The following is a 19,422-nucleotide window of genomic DNA, read 5'->3' as shown; positions in this document are numbered from 1 at the left end:
TAAAAATCTTTCAGACAGCATTCAAAAGCGGTAAATACTTGTAATATTGGCCATAATATAACTGTGGCGAATGCTACTTAGTCTAGAATCCTGGATGTTGGGCAAATGGCAGGTAATTCAAGTAAATTTGTAGGCAAATCTGGCTGTTAAACCTTCTTTATAAATACCTCATTTGAGAACGTGATGGTTGAGTGGTTAGTTTGAGGTGGGATAGGCTTCCCTGAAGAGATGAGTCTTAAGGGATCGTCTAAAGGCAGTCAGAGCGGGAAATAGTCAGACAGGTTGGGGTAAAGAGTACCAGAGGATGGGAGAGACTCTAGAGAAGTCCCGGAGGTGAGCGTAGGAGGAGTTGACGAGGGAGCTGGAAAGCAGGAGGTCTTTGGAAGAGCGGAGGGCTGAAGATCCTACAAGGTCTGGGTAGTAAATGGTTAATTCTGACCTGCTAAATATAATACTTCCTGGGTCGCTGACCAAGAACCTATATTTGGATCAGGAAAATCAGAAGTCCTTATCTCCATACTGCTCCAGTCATTGATTCAAAGAATTGAAGACAAAGGGTCATCATGGCAAGTAGCATTTCAAAATAAGTCTGCAGAGGCCTCCTTCATGTTTCTCTTATCACAGGTTTTCTTTAAACGAGAACTATGGGGTTATGGCTTTTCCCCATAGTTCTCCTTAGGGTAACGGGAGGACACAAACTAGCGTCCTCCCGTCACCCTAGGCTCAGTATACCGCTCCGTTCCGCCAGTCAGCGCTGGCGGATCTGAGGTGGAATCCAGCCCCTCCCCTGTAACGGCAGAGAGCCGTGACAGGATCGAGAGGTGAGCGAACGCCGGTATGTGTTTGCTCACCTCCCGATCTACTGAGCCGACCTGTGACAGTCTCATTGTCGCAGGTCGGCTAGAACTATGAGGTGAGTGAAAAGCACTCACCTCATAGTTCTCCTATAAATATAGCCCAGATTGATTCTTCTGTGTCCTGCTTTCAAATATGAGTCTGTTGGTGTATCTGAAGATTTCATATTGGAGCTGACAGGAGCAGCATATAGTTCTGAAAAGCAGTGTCAGCATGGACATAACAGATAAGCTACCCCCATACTACTTGAATAGTAACAAATATTTACATTGGGGCTAAAAATGGATCTATATCTTTGCACACTTTGAGGGTCTTTTTATAAATGTCCTCACACAAAATTCACACAGCGTTTACCCTAGATTCAAACATGTTTCTAATTTGATTCAGTTGGAAAAATTTGTGAAAGATGTGTGAATCTGGTGGGAAAACATTTATAAACGGACCCTTTGGTGTCTCAATGATTCTGCACACAAAAGTAATAGTTATTATGTGTGAAGCTCTTTCATTTTTTTTAAAGTTGGTTTGCCACACAAATGCTCTGCCATGATGGGTTAAATTTGTATTATTATTATTCAGGATTTATATAGCGCCAACAATTTGCTCAGTGCTTTACAAAATGGAGGAGACAGTACAGTTACAATACAATTTACAATACAATACAATTTCAGTACAATAGGGTTGGGAGGTCCCTGCTAGGGTTGGTGAGAGCTTACAATCTAGTAGAAGGGGCAAGTGATACAACAGGTAATAATTGTTTGGATTGAGTTATTGGAGAAAGTAAAAGGCAGTTATGTTGAGATGAGATGATGATGGGCTTGGTGCCACAGGACCTAGCTGTGCACCTTTCTGCTCAGTTGCTAACATCTTGACAGCTCAGGGGTTCACAACATTCATCTCTGGTCAGCACCACTACAATTCATTCCCCTGTTCTGGCCAGGCATCACAGGGTAAGGATGATTCTTCCACCATGCTGTGACCCTAGTTAGCGTAAGGGCCTCTGTACACTGTTTTTTGTTTACTTTAGAACTGCGTTTCACCCCATACAAACCAAAGGGAATGCAAAAGCAGGTTAATGCAGCTTAGAAGGAGGCCAAAAAGAAATCAGCTGCAGGATAAATGCACCTAAAAGGAACTCAGATGGAATTATGAAGCATTTCAAACTAAAGCTAAAGGCCCCGAAAGTGTGCTGCATTCACCCAGTGGTACAAACCCTAATAATATTTATATCTTGCCTAATATGAGCCCATAATGTGCTGCATCTTTAAATAATTATACTGACTAGCTTAGATATAATTTTACTATTTTGAAACTTCTTTACAGGTTTGAGGACATTGTGTCTCGCATACACAGACCTGGACGAATCTGAATACAAGGAATGGCTGAAAACTCAAAATGAAGCCAGTGTCGTTTTGAAGGACAGGGCTCAGAAACTTGAGGATTGTTATGAGCTTATTGAAAAGGTGAGCAGTGCATAAGTGATCGGCCTTTGACTTTCCAGCTGTGTCTCTACTACTACTCCCAGGATCTTCAGCCAGCAGGTGGCAAAGGTTACATTCCCATACAGTCGTGTATATAAGAAACATGTCTGTCTATAATATTTTACGTTATTTGCAAAGTTAGTTTTTGTCTAAAAGAAAAATTCAAAATATTGTCCGCTTTCTTGTCATTGTTTTTCTCTTTAAGAAAATATTTGCACTCCAACCCCTAACATCCCTTGATCCCTTAGATATTTTCTTACAGCGATTATCGGTATGGTTAGGCCACAGGGGAAAACACACTGTGGCTATTATAGCAAACCATGACATCACCATGAACCTGATATTGTAGCTTTGGTGACACCCTAACCTTTTATTACTCTCTTGTAATTATTCCAAAAGAAAAACAGAATATTGACACTATCTGCCATTCCCATGAGCTTTGGGTTAAGCTATATGGACCAAGAGGGTTTCCTGAAAATATGAAACCAATTAATAACTTGTATGATGATCCCACATAATAGTTATGGATAGCTGACATTCAGAAGGGCTTAGCTGAGGTGAAACAGATGGATTATTGGAGGAAAGAAAAGATTTTAGTGAGTGACTAATAAGGAAACTAACGTTAAATTAGTAAGAATAATGTGCAAATGTGGACCCATCCACCTAGTAGATAATATAGGCCAGAATGGCTGCCAGTGGTCTTATAATGTATGAGGCATTTTGTTGCAAGGAGAACATTTATAAGAATTGCTACTGGCTTAGCCAACAAAAAAATTGTCTAACAATTTTTTTTTACCTATTAGAAATTAGTTTCAGTCGTGCCAAGAGGCACAGTATGCTCCCTACCTCAATCAAATCAAAACAAAGAATGGTTGATGCAGATTGATAAATACACATTGCTTTGCTGAGTAAGTGTTCTTCTCTTTCAGAAACGCCTTGCTGTAGTTGTCAACCTAATTATCCCTTTTTGCATAAATTAATTAGGTCAGGTTGTTAGAATTGGTAATCTGGATCCATCATATATAATGTTGGTACCTTTATCTTAGCTGACAAATAGCTCAGAGGCTGGAATAGGGTGTCGCGACCCACTTTTGGGTCGCGACCCATGAGTTGAGAACCACTGTTCTAAACCAATCCAGAGTGTTACAGAGCTATAAACATGTTTTGCAGTAGCTTCATTTCTTGGGCCATTCAAGAGCTTCCATAGCAAACACACTGTAGATCAAAAGTTTATCAGCCCTTAGTAGACTGTTGTTTTTAATAATATACTCAGTGGATTATTGTTTTTGTTGTATACTCAGTTAGTGGACTGTTGTTTTTATAGTATGCCCAGTTAGTGGACTGATGGCTTTATAGTATACTCAGCTGATTGTTGTTTTTATAATATACTCAGATATATGGCTGCAATCAACTAATCGATTAATCGATAATAATTGATAATGAGAATAGTTGTCAACTATTCTCATTATCAATTAGTTGGTAGGATCCCCTAGCTCTCTCCTCCATGCTAGGAGGAGGGCACAGCAAGCAGTGGGCGGGTGCAATAGCCAGCCTGCTATTGGCTATTGTAATTTGAAATGGGCAATAGCAGGCTGGCTATTGCACCAGGCCACTACCTGCTGTATTTACATTCAGCTGACATATGCGGAATCTTGGCACTGGCAGCTGTCATTTCCTGTCTGAAGCTTTTCACGCGGCAATGTGCTTACAATACAATTATTTAAAAAAATTATAAAAGGTGGGGAAAAAGTCATTTTCGGTTTTTGGGCTGACAAATTCTGCTGCGGTAGGTGTTTTGCAGTGCCATTAATTTCAATGGACTCCAAATGCGCCTCCCAATGTTAGTGCAGTGCGATTGCAAAAAATTGTGCGTGCAGTTTTATTCTGAAGTAAACTTTGTAAAACTGCATTTGTGTATTTTATTATAAATTAAGGATGGCACTTATTTAATTATTTGTAATCTAATTTATCGAAAAAATAATTGGCCAACTAATCAATTATGAAAATAATCATTAGTTGCAGCCCTATTCAGATAGGGGACTTTTTAATAGTATACTCATGTAGTACAGTTGTTTTCATTGTATACTTAGTGGACTGTGTTTTTTCTGGTATACTCAGTAAACTTTTTTTTAAATTATATACTCCATTAGTAGTCTGTTGTTTTTTTTTTCTATATTCAGTTTGTAGACTGTTGTTTTCTATTATATATTCAGTTTGTTGACCATTGTTTTAATTTGTATACTCCTTTAGTGGACTGTTGTTTTTATTGTATACTCCTTTAGTGGACTGTTGTTTTAATAATATGTTAATATAGGGAGAAAATATTACTCCGTGATTTGCAAAGTACAAAGAAATATTTAAACCTGTCTCTGCCCCAGAGGAGCTTACAACATACCTGCCTAAATGTCACACAAACATACAATAAGACCACAATGTTATTGTCATATGATCATACAAGCAGATAACAATACATTTGGGTATCTGGTATCTAATTTATCTGTGACCTCTCCATAGTGTTTGGTTAGCAGCATAATAATTACAACATATTAGTTTTGGCAGTCCTTTGTTGACATGTCATTAGCTGGTGATGCACCTTTAGAACAATGAAAAACGCTAAACAGCATGAATGGGGAATCCCCCCTACCCTCCCGGGCCATTGCAAGGACTGCAGCTACTGTTCGCCTTAGAATTTTCGGACCAGCTCCGAGGAGGGACACACACTGCTCGAATCTCTGGCTAGGCAGTAGGATTCGGCTGAAATTCAAGCAGTGTATTGCCAGCTCAAATATTAGTAGGGGCTCCATGAATAAGACATGCGAGTTAGCAGCATTTCAAGACTATTACTGTTTCTAGATTCTGGGGATGTGTGTTAGCATAAGTAGAGAGTACAAATGTAGCTATGAACCCTATAGATGTGTACTTCAGATTTCCATTGTAGAATGTGGCACCTACAGACAACAGTAAGCAGCTGAGCTTAGAAATGTTTGGAAATCATCTAAAGTTTTACTAAGTTTAGTAAAATATGTGTGTTTTTACAGAATTTGAATCTTCTTGGTGCTACAGCAATAGAGGACAGGCTACAAGGAGGAGTCCCGGAAACTATAGCCACTTTGATGAAAGCTGAAATAAAAATATGGGTTTTAACAGGAGACAAACAGGAAACTGCTGTCAATATAGGTAAATGTTATTTGTTTAATGCATCTGGAATTTCAAAAAGTGTGTGACAAAGAAGTCACAAAAGAAATTACAAACATAGATAGGGATATATAAATTTCATCTGAGGCATTTTATGCAATAATACAAAACTTGAAATGTCCAACTGTGGTATATAAAATACATAGACGCCCTGAGCATAGCATATGGGCCTCAGAACCAAGAACTTGGCCACATAAATCACTTGATGGTTAGTGCTTTTGGTTATGGACATAGCAGTAAGTTTCAAAACACTACAACGAAAGGGTCTGGGAACATGTACTTGACTTAAAGAAAACTGACCAGACTTTACAGAGACCACAAAATGTACATGTGAGGCGGTAAATGTTATGTTTATGTAGAGCTCACCTCCAAAGGAGCCGCTGAATGCCCAGTTCTTCTCTAGTTTGTCTAGGGTATGTTCTTCAGTTGCCCACCCATTAGCACTAACCGCCCTTCTTCTGGTGCCCACAAACTGATGTCCACTCCAGTAATAAAATGCCAATTAACGGTTTATTGAACATCTTCACTGGGGAGAGAGGTTATAGGGTTTCTAGGTGTCCAGGGGTATCCAACAAGAGCCCCAGACTCACCAGACCTGGTTGGCGTATCAGTGTAGATCCACTTGGGAGGCAGCGGACAGCAACTGACGTAGCAGCTAAGCAGGATGGATACAGATCCTCAAGCAGGAAAGACACAGACCATACTCCTGAAGTCCTCTTAGTTCCAGGGTAGTTCAAGAGCCAGCATTGGTCCCACCCCAGGCCTCAGGCCTAGCCTGGGGGACAGGCTGAACAGCACCCAGCCCTATTCCATGGTTAGTCTGAGCACATGGCAAATCCCACCAGTATATGTACCCTATCGCAGCATGCACCACTGACTGAGAGAGAAACTCAGTGATTGGCTGCTGTACTGTACACTACAGTGGCTTTCATTGGCTGCCCCACAATATGACAGAGTCACACTCCGACCAGGGGGTACAGTCAATGCTAGACACATGGAATTAACAAGATAATTGCCACTATAAATCCAGACAGGCTGACTACAGCCCTGGCTATCACTAAATGTCTAGTAGCCACATCACTGAAGGTGATGGGGGCTACATTTAATTTTAATTTCTGGACTAATGGAAAAAGCTTCCCTGGTCAAGAGTCTGGCTGAACTTCTTCCTACCCCCTAAGCTTCACTTAACCCTACCCTTATCCTGTTGGGATCCTATGGCAGTTATTGGCTAATAGTAAAGCTAAGAGGTGGAGCAAAGGCTTTCTTGCACATCAGCACAGTCATTGATTTGGGGTGTCCAGGATGCTGAGGGGCCCAGAAGGAACCAGAAAGTCCTCTATGAAGATACTATGAAGTTCAGCACTCCTTTTGGAACAAAAAGGTATTTACATGGAATTCCATTCCATCACAAATCCAAAAGAATAAATTACATTTATTCTTCATTTAAGTATAATGTCTGGAGCCATGCAGACCACCCCAAAGGCCAACTGTGTATCCAGAGCCACAGATTTGCTGCACAGGCATAAGCTTGAAATTCAGATCCATTTGTTCTAACTTGTATATTGTTAGTTTTGGCTTGTTATGCCTTGTCAATGCAGGATAAGGACGCAGTGGCTTCTATGGAGTAGGGCTGGGGGGAGTAACAAAGGTGTATAAACTACAATACAGTATCTATGTTATAAACTAACAATTCTGAATACAAAGTTGGCCTCTGGGATGATTTGCATGGCTTTCTTCATTGTCCTTTTATATCTTTCCTATAGAGATTAAACTCCTTTTTAAATTGCCAAGCTGCTTACCCCATGGAGTAACACAATTTCAGATTTCATTTGCACCTTCAATTGCCGGTACTGTTGGCTAGCAGGACTTCAATAGTACATTTGCCTTTTTCTTTTGTCACTCTGCTTTGTTAAATTATATTGCTAAAAATGAATACTTTTTGTTTGACAGGATACTCGTGCCGGTTGGTGTCACAGACAATGTCACTCCTCATTGTTAATGAGGACTCACTGGATGTAAGTTTGTGTGTTTCCATATATTCACTATTGAATTGTATACCAATGAAGTACAGCAGTGCCTTTCTAAAGCAGCCATAACTTCCTTTACAAACTCCATAATAGTTATTTATTCCTCATTTTTGCCAGCAAGTACCTGCTATAAAAATGATATCTGGGTGTTGCTGTGTATATAAAGCGGCTGCTGTCAAACCCTCTGACAGTTTTTATAAACACTAATTAGAATTGGGATAGAAATACAAAGTAGCATTGTTACACTGACAAGGTTAAAAAAATAAACACATTTTTCTTTAAAAAAACGTGTTCCTATTTAACTCCTTATTAACCCTTAGTTTACCCCAAGCAACCCCAATTGACTCCTTCTTCCCCTTCTCCCTTAAGCTATAATTCTTCTGCTGAATTTTTTTTGTTTAATTTTTTTCTAACTATTAGTATTTAAACATTTTGATTTTGTTTGGTTTTTTTAGCTTTGTTTAAGTTTTTGTAGTGTCACTTAAAAAGGTGCAAAATTAAAAAAAAGATCCTTTTTTATTTGTAAATAACTTAGGAATGTTTTGTTCCAGTGTTATAATTTATAATTTTAGTGTAATTGTAAATAGCAAAATTTATAGCATAAAATGCATTCCTTTTATATACAGTGAGACATATTTTTTTTTTAAACTAACACCGATTGATGTTGAAAAAAAATGCCTTTTGAATTTTGTCAAAGAATTGCGTAAAACATAATTTTTACAAGAAAACATCACCAAAAAAAGCCTAGTTTGTCCAAAACAAAATGTTACTTTTTATGTTAAGCAATGAAAAATGTATTACCAAACAGAACCATAGAAATGTAAAAATTGCTCCGGTCCATAGGAGGTGTATAGGTGTGAGGGCTGCAGTCCTTAACAAAATGTATTTTAAGTACCTCTTTTTTTCTTTGCATTAAAAAACTCTGTTCTGAGCTCCATCATGTAATTTACAGCCTAGGCAAAGATCACATGGTATCTGACCAACATGTGCATTGTGGACGTTTCACCTTTTCGTCATGTACATCAAATCTTTGTTTTCAGTCAGACAGACCGTATTAGTGAAATAGGAAGATCAGCAGCAAACAGGACCTACACGTAATGAGAAATGTTATTTGCAACCATGTACATACAGTATACAAATGCAAACTATACGGTAACACTGTTAGGCTTTCATTAGCAAGGTGTCATACACTGGAAAGTTATAAAGATGTTGATAAATAGTAATATAGGTTTACTGAGGGATTTTAGCCCCATGATAAACATTTTGCCATATCTTTGTACTTTATTCTGCTGATAATTAGTGGTGGTTCTAGGTGGTATTAGGTGACCTGGACTTTCCTTAAATTACAGCGGTGTTGCTGGAGTCTAGTGAGAGTTAGAACTTTGTTTAGTGTGTATGTTGCTTATGTTCTTCCTGGTAAAGCTTTAGTTAGGAGAGTTATCTCTAAACCCAAGCTTTTAACCTGCAATGAGATTCCACAATATTTGCAAAGAAAAACAAAAAGTGGTGATAGAAGAGGCCATTTTACATGTGTATAACCAAGAACAGTGGCAATTTGGTAAAATAAAAAGCAAAAGTACATGCATATGGTGAAATGGAAGTATTCCACCAAAGCTGAAATGACCAATTTGGAGTACACTTACCATATATATTAAAGAACAACTCCAGACAGAACTTGTTTTAAGTTTTGATTAGAGAATGATTAGAAATTCTACCAGGTTTGTAATGTTCTGTGCATCCCTCTGGGAAGATTTTCCTTTACTTCCTGTCTGAGTGACACCCTCTAACTAATTTTATTGTTGTTTCTTTATTAAAAGGCTGTGCCATGCTTCCTCTTCTGGTGACAAAGGGACCGAAATTAAAGCCTTGCAATTTTAGCCCTTCTCTTCTCTATACAAAACTAAAAAAAGTTTTGAATGGAGATGTGTGTAAAAAAATTTTCTTGTACAACTTTAGCTTGAACTATATGTGCCGAAGCAGAATTGCATGCTAACAGTTAACTTGTTGTATTTACTCTGTCATAAATGCCTGGTGATTTATGGCATGTAGTTTTCAATTTAAATTTTTGGACAGAAAATAATGGAAGCCTGTCTGTGAAACTTTATAATTTTTTTACACAAATATTGTTATATAGATAGGGGAATGTTAATTTGAAAGTTTAATGAGACTTTGATCACATTTTGATTGAATTATATTTGTACTGCAGCCTTCATAAATCATATAAGAAATATGTATACTTAGGCCTAGTTTTACCTAAAGCTAGCCAACTTATCAGTAGAAAAATGCTTGCTGTAAGATTCCCTCAATATCCTGGATGGGCCTTTCAGAAAGTAAAGATCTTGTATAGCAGAGCAGCCAATTAGCAGTAATATTTTCCTTACCAAAGTGTTATCAAGCAAAACATTTTGCATGAGATTACAGAATGGGCCCAAGGACCCCACTATACCTAAAGCGACACTAAGGAGGTAAATCTTAAAAATGCATTAAGGGTCCTTAATTATTAACTAACATGTAGCTTATTTGTGTATCACTTGGCCGTAGATCATCAAATAATCTCTGAATTGGTGCTGACACTGTCCTTTCTTCTGGAGGGTGGCTACTTTTGTTCTCCATGGTCTGTGTGTGTGTTGTAAAGTAAGTCCAAACAGAAAGTCACTCGCATTCCAATGCCAAGTCAATCTTGTTTATTGACTAAAAATAGTGTAGCATTTTACAGCAACGTTTCGGAACCAGCACGGTTCCTTCTTCAGTCAAACGAAAAATTAACACCAACAGTACCAAAGTGACATGGCGATGATGTAAGCGGAAGTGCGAGTGCGCAGGTGGTCACTGTGCATGCGCCCACCGAGCTGGTGGGTTTTCAGCGGCCAATGGGAATGGATCCATTACAGTTACCAGGCTCCTGCCCACTTCCACATGAGATCGTGTGAGGGGCGGATCGGGCCTCTGATCAATATGGTGGTCACTATTTCCTACAGAGAGCCATGGATGGAGCAGACTGTTTATCTGGCAAGGTATGCATCTGATGTATAATTGCATATAATCGTCTGCACAGGATGCTGGGTGTTAACAGAGAAAGGGCGGGAATACGACTTTGTTCTGACGTCAGAAGGGGGAGGTAACCTTTATTTGATTTGTTTGATTGGTTTATTGGTTTTCACTTCTATGTATTTATGTCACTTTGGTGCTGTTGGTGTTCATTTTTCATTTGCCTGAAGAAGGAAGCGTGCTCACAAGATTGACTTGGCATTGCATTGGAGTGCGAGTGACTTTCTGTTTGGACTTGTGTTTTGCGCAGGCATCTGCTGTCACTGCCGCACCCGCCCTCTTTTACATGGGCTTCTATCTGGTCAGGAGTGCGATGGGATACAGGTTTTTTCATGTGTTGTAAAGTAGTTACCGCTCCAAGCTCACTCCTGTGATGGATTACAATCTCATGTTTAGTTTACTAATTTGTATTGAGATTGAAGTCCATCACAGGAGCGAGCTTGGAGCTGTGACTACTTTACAACACACACAGGGACCACGGGGAACAAAAAGTAGCCACCCTCCAGAAGGAAGGACTGTGTCAGCACCAATTCAGAGATGATTTGAGGATTTACAGCTGAGTGATACACAAATAAGATACTTTTTTCAATAATTAAGGTACTTGAATGTATTTTTAAGATTTAACTGCAGAGTTTTTAGTGTCATTTTAAATAAAATCATTTGACATGGCCACAATAGAAGTCTCAATACAGTAAGTGTAGACCTGAAAAAGATAAGAAGTCATTACCGTAGACAGACAAAAAGGGTGATGGTGCTATAGTAAAAATAATATATACCGACAAGCACAAAATACATCTTGAGGAGTGTTGTCATAGGATGTCAGATGGTGACTACATAAATCAGCATGGAGACCTATATGTAAAGCTCTATAGGTATAAAAACTGTAGACCATAACAACCATAGAAAAAAACTGTTTCTTCAATGGAAAAGAAGCAAATAGTAGATAGAACAGACAGAACATTGAACGTTTATTATCAAATATAGAACTAGTAAGGTGGTGAAGGAGGGGGGTTGAAGGAAGGGGAAAAAAATGGGAGAGGTGAGAGGGGAAGTGCAAGAATGGGGAACCCCAGAGGCTTTCAGGGAAGGGAGACAGGATCAAAATGTAAACATTAGGGAAATTAGAAAATAGGGACCCCTCAAAGGTTAAAAATCAACTATGGCGTCTAGAGTTTAAGTAGGCGTGCAGTGTGCTGTGAAGGAGGAGAGTAAATAAGCCATGGCTGCCAGATTAAAAGAAACTCATTGTGCTTGTCATTTATCATAGTAGTTATTTTCTCATTAATGAGTGTGCCTTGTATGCGGCTTTTAACTTAAGTTAGATTGAGGGATGGGGGTTTCCACATCTGGGCGATAGTCTATTTTGTTGCTGTAAACATATGGGATATGAGTGATTGGCTATGATGAGGGATCCCATGGATCTTTGCTGAGATTAATCACTAGGTGTTAGGGTTATGGTGTGGGCCCGAGGTGACGAGGAGGACCTCCCTTGCAACCCCGTCTGATGACCACTGGGGTTGAAGACAGTGTGCTCAGGCAGGGGGTGCACGGGTGCCGGATGCGGATCCTGGGTCACTATGGTGATCGGAGACCTGGCAGAGTAGTCGGCCGTGCTTGAAGGTGCTTCAATCCAATCGGGAAGTCAGGAGACAGGCCAGGTCAAAAACAGGCGCGCAATCGAAGTCCAAAGGGTTAATCCAATAGGAGCGTCAAGAAGCAAGCCAGGTTGATAACAAGCGGGCTGCAAGGTACAGAGGGTAATCCAATGGGAACGTCAGGGAGGAAAGCCAGTTCAACAAGTTCAGGAGACAGGAGCAAGGTAATGACATCCAACACTGGCTGAAGATCACTCAGCACTGAATGAGCGTCCTGAGGTGCTTTATATAGGCCGGGGATGCGTCACTGCGCATGCGCCGGCGTGATGACGTCACCGGCCCGGATCAGCGCGCGCGGGGCGGATCCCGCCGGGCCTTCTGGCATCTGCGCGGCCTGGATGTCGCTGAGATCACTTCTATGCAGCCTGCATACAGGGGGACATTTTTTAACCATTTATTATTTTCACTGGAGTGCAAGTTACACACATGCGTTTTTCTTGTCGGTATTCTTTGCACATTGCATCACATTGATTCACAGTTAATATTTAGTGCATTTGATTTTTCATTATGGATATTTTGTAGCAATTACATTTACAAGAAGGTGCATGTTATATACATGCGTTTCTTTTTTGTTTTGCACTTTTTACACATTGTATCACATTACTCCAAGGTCAGTATCTACTATATCTGACACTTTGCGGTCTCATTCACACAGCGCGGCTTTTACCATTAATTTTATACAGGGGGGCGCATTGAGGAACCTGGCATTGGGGCAGCAGAGAGAGTAAATCTGGCCCTTGCCCTGGCCACATATGCTTTACAAATAACAGTAACTAAAAAAAGTTGTGTACCCCTGTCACAATTATCACATGTCAATAGTTGCGTGAATAGAATTACCAATGTATTCAATTTGATTGTATCTACAGTATACTCTAGTTCATACACGTGTGCGCAGATTCTTATAAGACCCACATTCTATATTAATTTGATATGCAATTGTAGACAATTATTGTATTGTAAATTTCTCTGAATAGCAAATTATGGCATAGACTTCAGTTTTATAGAATTCCTGAGCTTAGGTTTAATGCTTTACCTGTCATAGAATATACTTATTTTTTCCTTTGTGGATATTGTTTTAATCTTACCTCTAAGCATTTGCAAAGCTTGCAGTGGAGAACTGTTTGATCTTTGTCTATACGCCTGAATTTTTTTTTTATTGATTAGATGCAATCAGTCACATCTGTTCTATCCATTTTAGTGTTGCTCTCCTCAGGGAGCTGTTGCTGCTGCTCTGTATGAGTGAAATGGAAAGGTACAGTGCTAGTTTATGAATAGCTATCCCTTGTAGATTAGCCATAGGAATTGTTGCTGGAATGTTTTGCTTCAAACCATCGTTTACCTTTGTGAGTTTGGAATAGTTTCTTTCTCTTTCCAGCACTAGATGAATCAACTTAATCTCCAGGTCGGACAGTATTTTAAGCACTCTGACATTTGTACACCATGGGGATCACTTAAGGATTTCTGGATGTTGTGAAATGTGTCGGAGGGTTGGGGGGTGGGTGTGGAGAGGCAGTGTGCCGACCCGTAGTACCGGGTATGTTTCTCTTTTCATGTTTCATGTTTTTGCATTGCTACACAAAATCTGAAGTTAAGTATATCATTTTTTTAATTTAAAGTGTACAGAAGTCATCTATATGTGTGTTGACTATACTGTACACTCACATGCATATTTCCATGTTGGTAATATACCCTCAATGCCTACATACACATATACAATATACAGGGTCCCCCTACATCTATATGCTGCCAGGTTTCAGTGCAATAACAATTACCAAGATTGCAGATCCCCTAAAGTGTATAGAATTAAACACAATTATACACTAGAGTACCCCCTGACACTATACTGTTGCCTGCTTGAACACCCAGGATAGCAAGCAATTGAGCTGCAAGTTTGAAAACGACTTGCTAAACTATTACAGACTTGCCAAGCTTCACAATTTTGTTGCACAATTACAGCAAGTCTTCATTGCAAGTCTCCAGACCAGCGAGCTTGCAGAGCTCTTGCTAAGACCTGCAGGACTCTTGTTGTAGACTTGCCAAGCAAATTTGCTACAAATTCAAAGAGTGTCAACTAGAACTTGTGCTGCAAGTGTTCTGCAAGTCTACAACTTGCCAGGAATGTGTGCAGCAAGTTAACAAGAATTACAATTTAACCCTGCCACAAGTTTGTGGCAAGTTATCCTTGCTATCTGGGACCTTAAAACCCCACCTCCAACATGACACCTTTCCAACACATAACTCTTAATCTATTCTTGAACACTTACCCCTCCAACACTTAACACTTTTACTTAACCCTTAAAGTGAGCCTTTAACCAACCTGAATTCACCAAACGCGTAAGCCTTAACCAGTAGTTTAATACTAAACTCCTCCGATCTTAAAGAACATTATCTGTAAGTTGAGTACTTAAAACATAACCCCTATTCTACTAAATAATGACCTCCTTCTGTGCCAGAGGCCTTTGCATTAAGAATATGCAGGTTCTGCTCCAGATGAAAATGCTTTGACAGGACCATATACATATCTATGCAACCATAGTAAACAAAGGTCATCAAAAAGACTGGTTTGTAGAACTAAGTCTGTAGACATCAGATGACCTTTTTTTGAACTCACGTATTAGCTGTGGCTGATACTCACCAGTCTGGTCCGATATACCCAACTTATTCCATTGTTCCTAAAAATCTATGCTGGAGGCAGTAGTGTCTGCACATTGCATTATCATGCACGAACATAATATGGCAAATGTTAGCCTCAGATTGTAGGAACAATTTTAGCTATCATGGTTACGTTGATTGTTTGAAATATCGAATGAGGGTGGGCAATCGGCTATCATCAAACAACCAATGAAAAGTGCCCTGTTTGAAGCAAATGTGTTTTGTTGGGTCCGTCTGTCTCTGCTCACCATTAGAACATAGATAGATCAACCATTATGTCTGTTATAATTAGCTTTATCTGCATGAGTAACATGTGCAAAGTCTTTATAAATACTTGATTACTGTGAATCTGTAAATTGGGGTTTTCCTGGCAGAAATATCTTCCCTAGAAAAGAGTTGTGGGCCTGGATTGAACAAGAAGCTTCTGTGCAATGACACATGCAATTCTAAATATTATATTGCTAAGCAAGGTACCTACTACGGGCAAACTTACCAGTGGCATGCTCTGCTATGGTGTCAGTGCATCTATAAGCATTGAAGTACAATGGTTCATTCAAGAAAGGTTCAAGATTGGTTCAATCTATAGATGGGAAAGAATAATAAAAAAGCATGCATTTGCGTAGTGATTATAACTGCTATGCCATGCGCTTGTAACTACATGGATATCAGCTTTTCTGTGTGTGTATAGTGATCTATAGCATCTATTCATCTTTACTAGAGTCTGTTCTGGCAAATAGCTGCTACCCCAGTAAGTAATCTTAGCCTTTATTTTCTCCCAAGTGCCTTTTTCATTGCTAGACTGGTATACTCTAAACATGGTAGGAGACCTAGCTGGTCCCAAAGCCTTTATCCAGATATTCTAATGGAAATCTGATCTGAAATGTCAAGGAACTGCAGGAACCAGACTTCAAATGGACCCCTGAGAACAAGTGAAGAGTTCATTCTTGTGTCTGGTCGGAGCAGGTCTTGGAATGTGCTCACTACCCATTTCTTTGTTTTTTGTTTAAATGGGACTTGTGTGTTGGTATAGACAAAACTTGTGTATACTCCAGTGTCTGTACTTACAGTTTGTATGTGCTGCTAGTTTTTTTTGTGGATGTATGTTTTCTCAATCAGCAACTCCAGGTAATAGGAGAGGTCTTTCAGTGAACAGTTAATGCTCATCAGGAAAGTCAAAATGTCCTCTAATATTGCTTTAATCTTAAAGCACTCTAAACCCAAGAACAAAGTGTAATATATTGCAGCTTACCAAACCTAGATATTTTGGGTGCGTTTGTTTTCTTCTTTCAGGCTTAGTACAATTTTTGCAAGTAGGGGAAAATATCCGTTGATCTGACTTGTAATCTTCTGTCCTTTTAACTTTCGGTGAGCTGAACTGAAATTGTAACTCTTATCAGGCTTTTTAGCTATCTTCTGTGAACCTCAGGACACTTCCTCCCCATGCAATGGAGAAGAGGAGGTGTTTGCTGTCCAGGCCAGGAGACCAAGGTGACAATGCTGCTCCTCCATATATACAGTGCAGAAATTGAGGGTTGTCAGCCTATGACAGAAAGTATGTTACTGGCAGAATCAACAGGTGGAAATAAACAAAAGCCTGAAAAAATAATGCAAATTTCTCTGATTCCTCAAATCTGTTGTGACATATACATTGCAACTTTCCTTGTACCTATATCTTTGTACATGCATTGGTTCCACCAGGAGGGTGAATCATTTTCTCTTGCATGATCAAGGGTGTGCATAATCAACCTGCAGACAGACTTTGGGAGGAGTGGTGTAAAATCACAGACCATAGATATGGTATTCAGAGAACACTAGGCTACAAGCGACCATAGGATTACACAAGGGTGGCTACAAGTGCCAAAGCAATGGCAGAACATAAAAACTTAAGCCTTGTCATCCTAATATGTTTTAGCAAAATGGAGGTTGTCTTTTAATGTTTACTACACCTAAAATGATGTGGATTGCATTTTCTGCTCCTCTGCTATGGGATCTGGTGGTAAGATGTCTTTCCTTGAGATCCAGGTATCACCTGGCATTTATAAGTGGGTTCCATTTTTTTCTGTTGCATTCATCAAGTTTCATTTATTTCCTGTGTATACCTCACAAGTGTAACAAACATGTACCTAGAAAAGCTATAAAGAAGCAAGCATTAGGACTGTTTTCAATTGCAGTAAATTATAATAATTGTGTTACAGTATGGTACAGTGCATCTAACACTTTTAAAAAGGGGGATGCATTACATTGAGTTGCCATTTAATCTTCAGACAGCCCTAGCTCATATGGTCTGGATGTGCAACATTGTTGTGAGGCTAAAAATAGAGCCACCCTTCATGTTCAGGTTATTAATGTGTTCCTCCTAAGGATTACATTCAAGCCATAGTTTATGATTTTCTCTTGCCATGGTTGACTAGAAAACATTTTCAAGAGTTCTCCCAAAGTTAGGTGCCTCAGACAGTTTCTAGTGGAAGACAAGACACTGGTAATAGAACAAGCTATTTGAAACTGTTATTTCAGTTTTGTGGATATGCTGCCATGTGGAATAGCACACCAACTAGTCATAACAGTCAGGGTTTATAGTAGTGAGACCTCTTTCTTGAGTTCTCAGATTTGCTTACGTGTCACAGCCATTAAAGTGACCCTGACCTGGCCTAAAAAGTACCTAAGGTAAAAGCAGTGCTTGTGATGCCTGCCAGCTCCTCACTGTTTTCAAATCAGTTATTAATCCTTCTGACCCTGTGGAGCCCCTTTGGATCCTAGGCCTAGGTTATAAACATGCCTTGAAGTTCAGATTAGGCCCTTACATCGCTAAGCTCTGTCCCCATAATTTATATGTAGAATGGCAGTGCCTCTACTATGCTGCCATTTGACACTTGTACGATAGGGGTAGGGCTGATCACTGTGAGGATGCAGGCTTAATCTAGACTTGAAGAGAATTACAATCTGAGTCTATATTCAAAGTGGCTGCAGAAGAACACAGGAATTAATTTAAAGACACTTACAGGTGTTTTGTGATTTCACTTCAGCAGTATTGTTACTTTAGGCACCAATTTATAGACCAGGTCATGGTCACTTTAAATGGTGGTGACCTCATTGTTATTTTTTATTTATTTTTTTCCTACAATTTACTTTACGAAAACGTGACGCTAAACTCAGGAATTTATTGTTAAACATGTATTCAAGTACATTAACTATTAACAAAAAATAAAAAAATATTTCTTATTTGTGTATCACTCGGCTGTAGATCCTCAAATCATCTCTGAATTGATGCTGACACTGTCCTTCCTTCTGGAGGGGGGCTACTTTTGTCCCCCATGGTCCATGTGTGTGTTGTAATGTAGATAGATTAAAGTAGTCACTCGCACTCCATGATATTAAAGTCAATGCTGTTTATTGACTGAGATAACACACATCTCCTTAGCGACGTTTCGAGACCATGCGGTCCCGTCCTCAGGCAAACAGAGAGTTGTAATGTTGTAATGTAGCCACCGCTCCAAGCTCACTCCCGTGATAGACAATAACTTCACGGGAGCAAGCTTGGAGCGGTGGCATTGGAAGGACAGTGTCAGCACCAATTCAGAGATGATTTAAGGGTCTACTACTGAGTGATGCCCAAACATGCTACATTTTTGTTAATAGTTAAGGTACTTGAATTAATTTTTATAATTTCAAAGAGAACTATGGCCAAACCTTTTTTTGGCGTTAGTTCTCTTATGGGTCACAGGGGGACATTTACTAATGTCCTCCTGTGATCCAAAACAGATATGCTGACTGCGCATAGCTGTGCTGCAGCTGGGAAAGATCCCGACAGTATTGTTGGAGTCAAACCCGCTACCTGAATGACAGCAGGCTCTGACTCTCTAGAGACAGGGCTAGCTGTGAAGTCGCCCCCCCCGCCTGTCCCTCCAATCAATGCTAGAGGAACGGAGAGGGAGGGGGGAATCCCTGTGGGGAGTGATAACTGACAGTCATCGATTTCTGCAGGGGGAAGATCAGGAACTGAGTGATCAGCGGTTTGTGATCGCTTTGTTCTCTTTGTTGGAAAGCTTCAGTATCTCATGATACCAATTACAGATACTTTTCCTTAAAGGGACAGGTCACATTTTTTTCTAAAGCAATACAAAATCATGATTTTAGGTCAGTTTCTTAATATTATGAAGAACATGAAATGAACATGAAATGAATATGTATCATGCCATTGCTAACTAAGGCTTGTATCCCCATAGTGGGGAAAATAGATGAGCACATGTCCAGGCCTCCAGACCAGAACACTGTATAGTGTGGCACAGCTATATCCAATTCTGCATACCTGGCTTTATATTATAAAAACTTTATAATATAAAGCCAGGTATGCAGAATTGAATATATATCGTGCCACACTATACAATAATACACTGTTCTGGAGTCTGGACATGTGCTCATCTATTTTCCCCACTATGGGGATACAAGCCTTAGTTAGCAATGGCATGATCTAAATATTCAGTTCATTTCATTATTCAATGTCTTTTTTTTATA

The 19,422-nt window shown here is 39.6% G+C and overlaps 1 protein-coding gene across 1 annotated transcript in view; it reads left to right on the top strand.

Moving 5' to 3' along the window:
- The window catches only part of ATP8A2 (ATPase phospholipid transporting 8A2), a gene marked incomplete at its 5' end in the record, with an annotated part of 434,715 nt that overhangs the window by 102,148 nt on the left and 313,145 nt on the right, over positions 1 to 19,422 (top strand). The window contains 3 exons of the mRNA XM_018566377.1: positions 2,176 to 2,315; positions 5,372 to 5,510; positions 7,479 to 7,543. Of these exons, the coding sequence (XP_018421879.1) occupies positions 2,176 to 2,315; positions 5,372 to 5,510; positions 7,479 to 7,543 (344 nt within the window). The remainder of the gene's footprint in view (positions 1 to 2,175; positions 2,316 to 5,371; positions 5,511 to 7,478; positions 7,544 to 19,422) is intronic.

This window comes from Nanorana parkeri, unplaced genomic scaffold (genome assembly GCF_000935625.1).
Source record: "Nanorana parkeri isolate BGI_ZX_2015 unplaced genomic scaffold, ASM93562v1 scaffold945, whole genome shotgun sequence".
Taxonomy (NCBI): Eukaryota; Metazoa; Chordata; class Amphibia; order Anura; family Dicroglossidae; genus Nanorana; species Nanorana parkeri.
The sequence above is the reverse complement of the archived record's forward strand: the minus strand, read 5'-3'. Positions and strand labels throughout refer to the sequence as shown.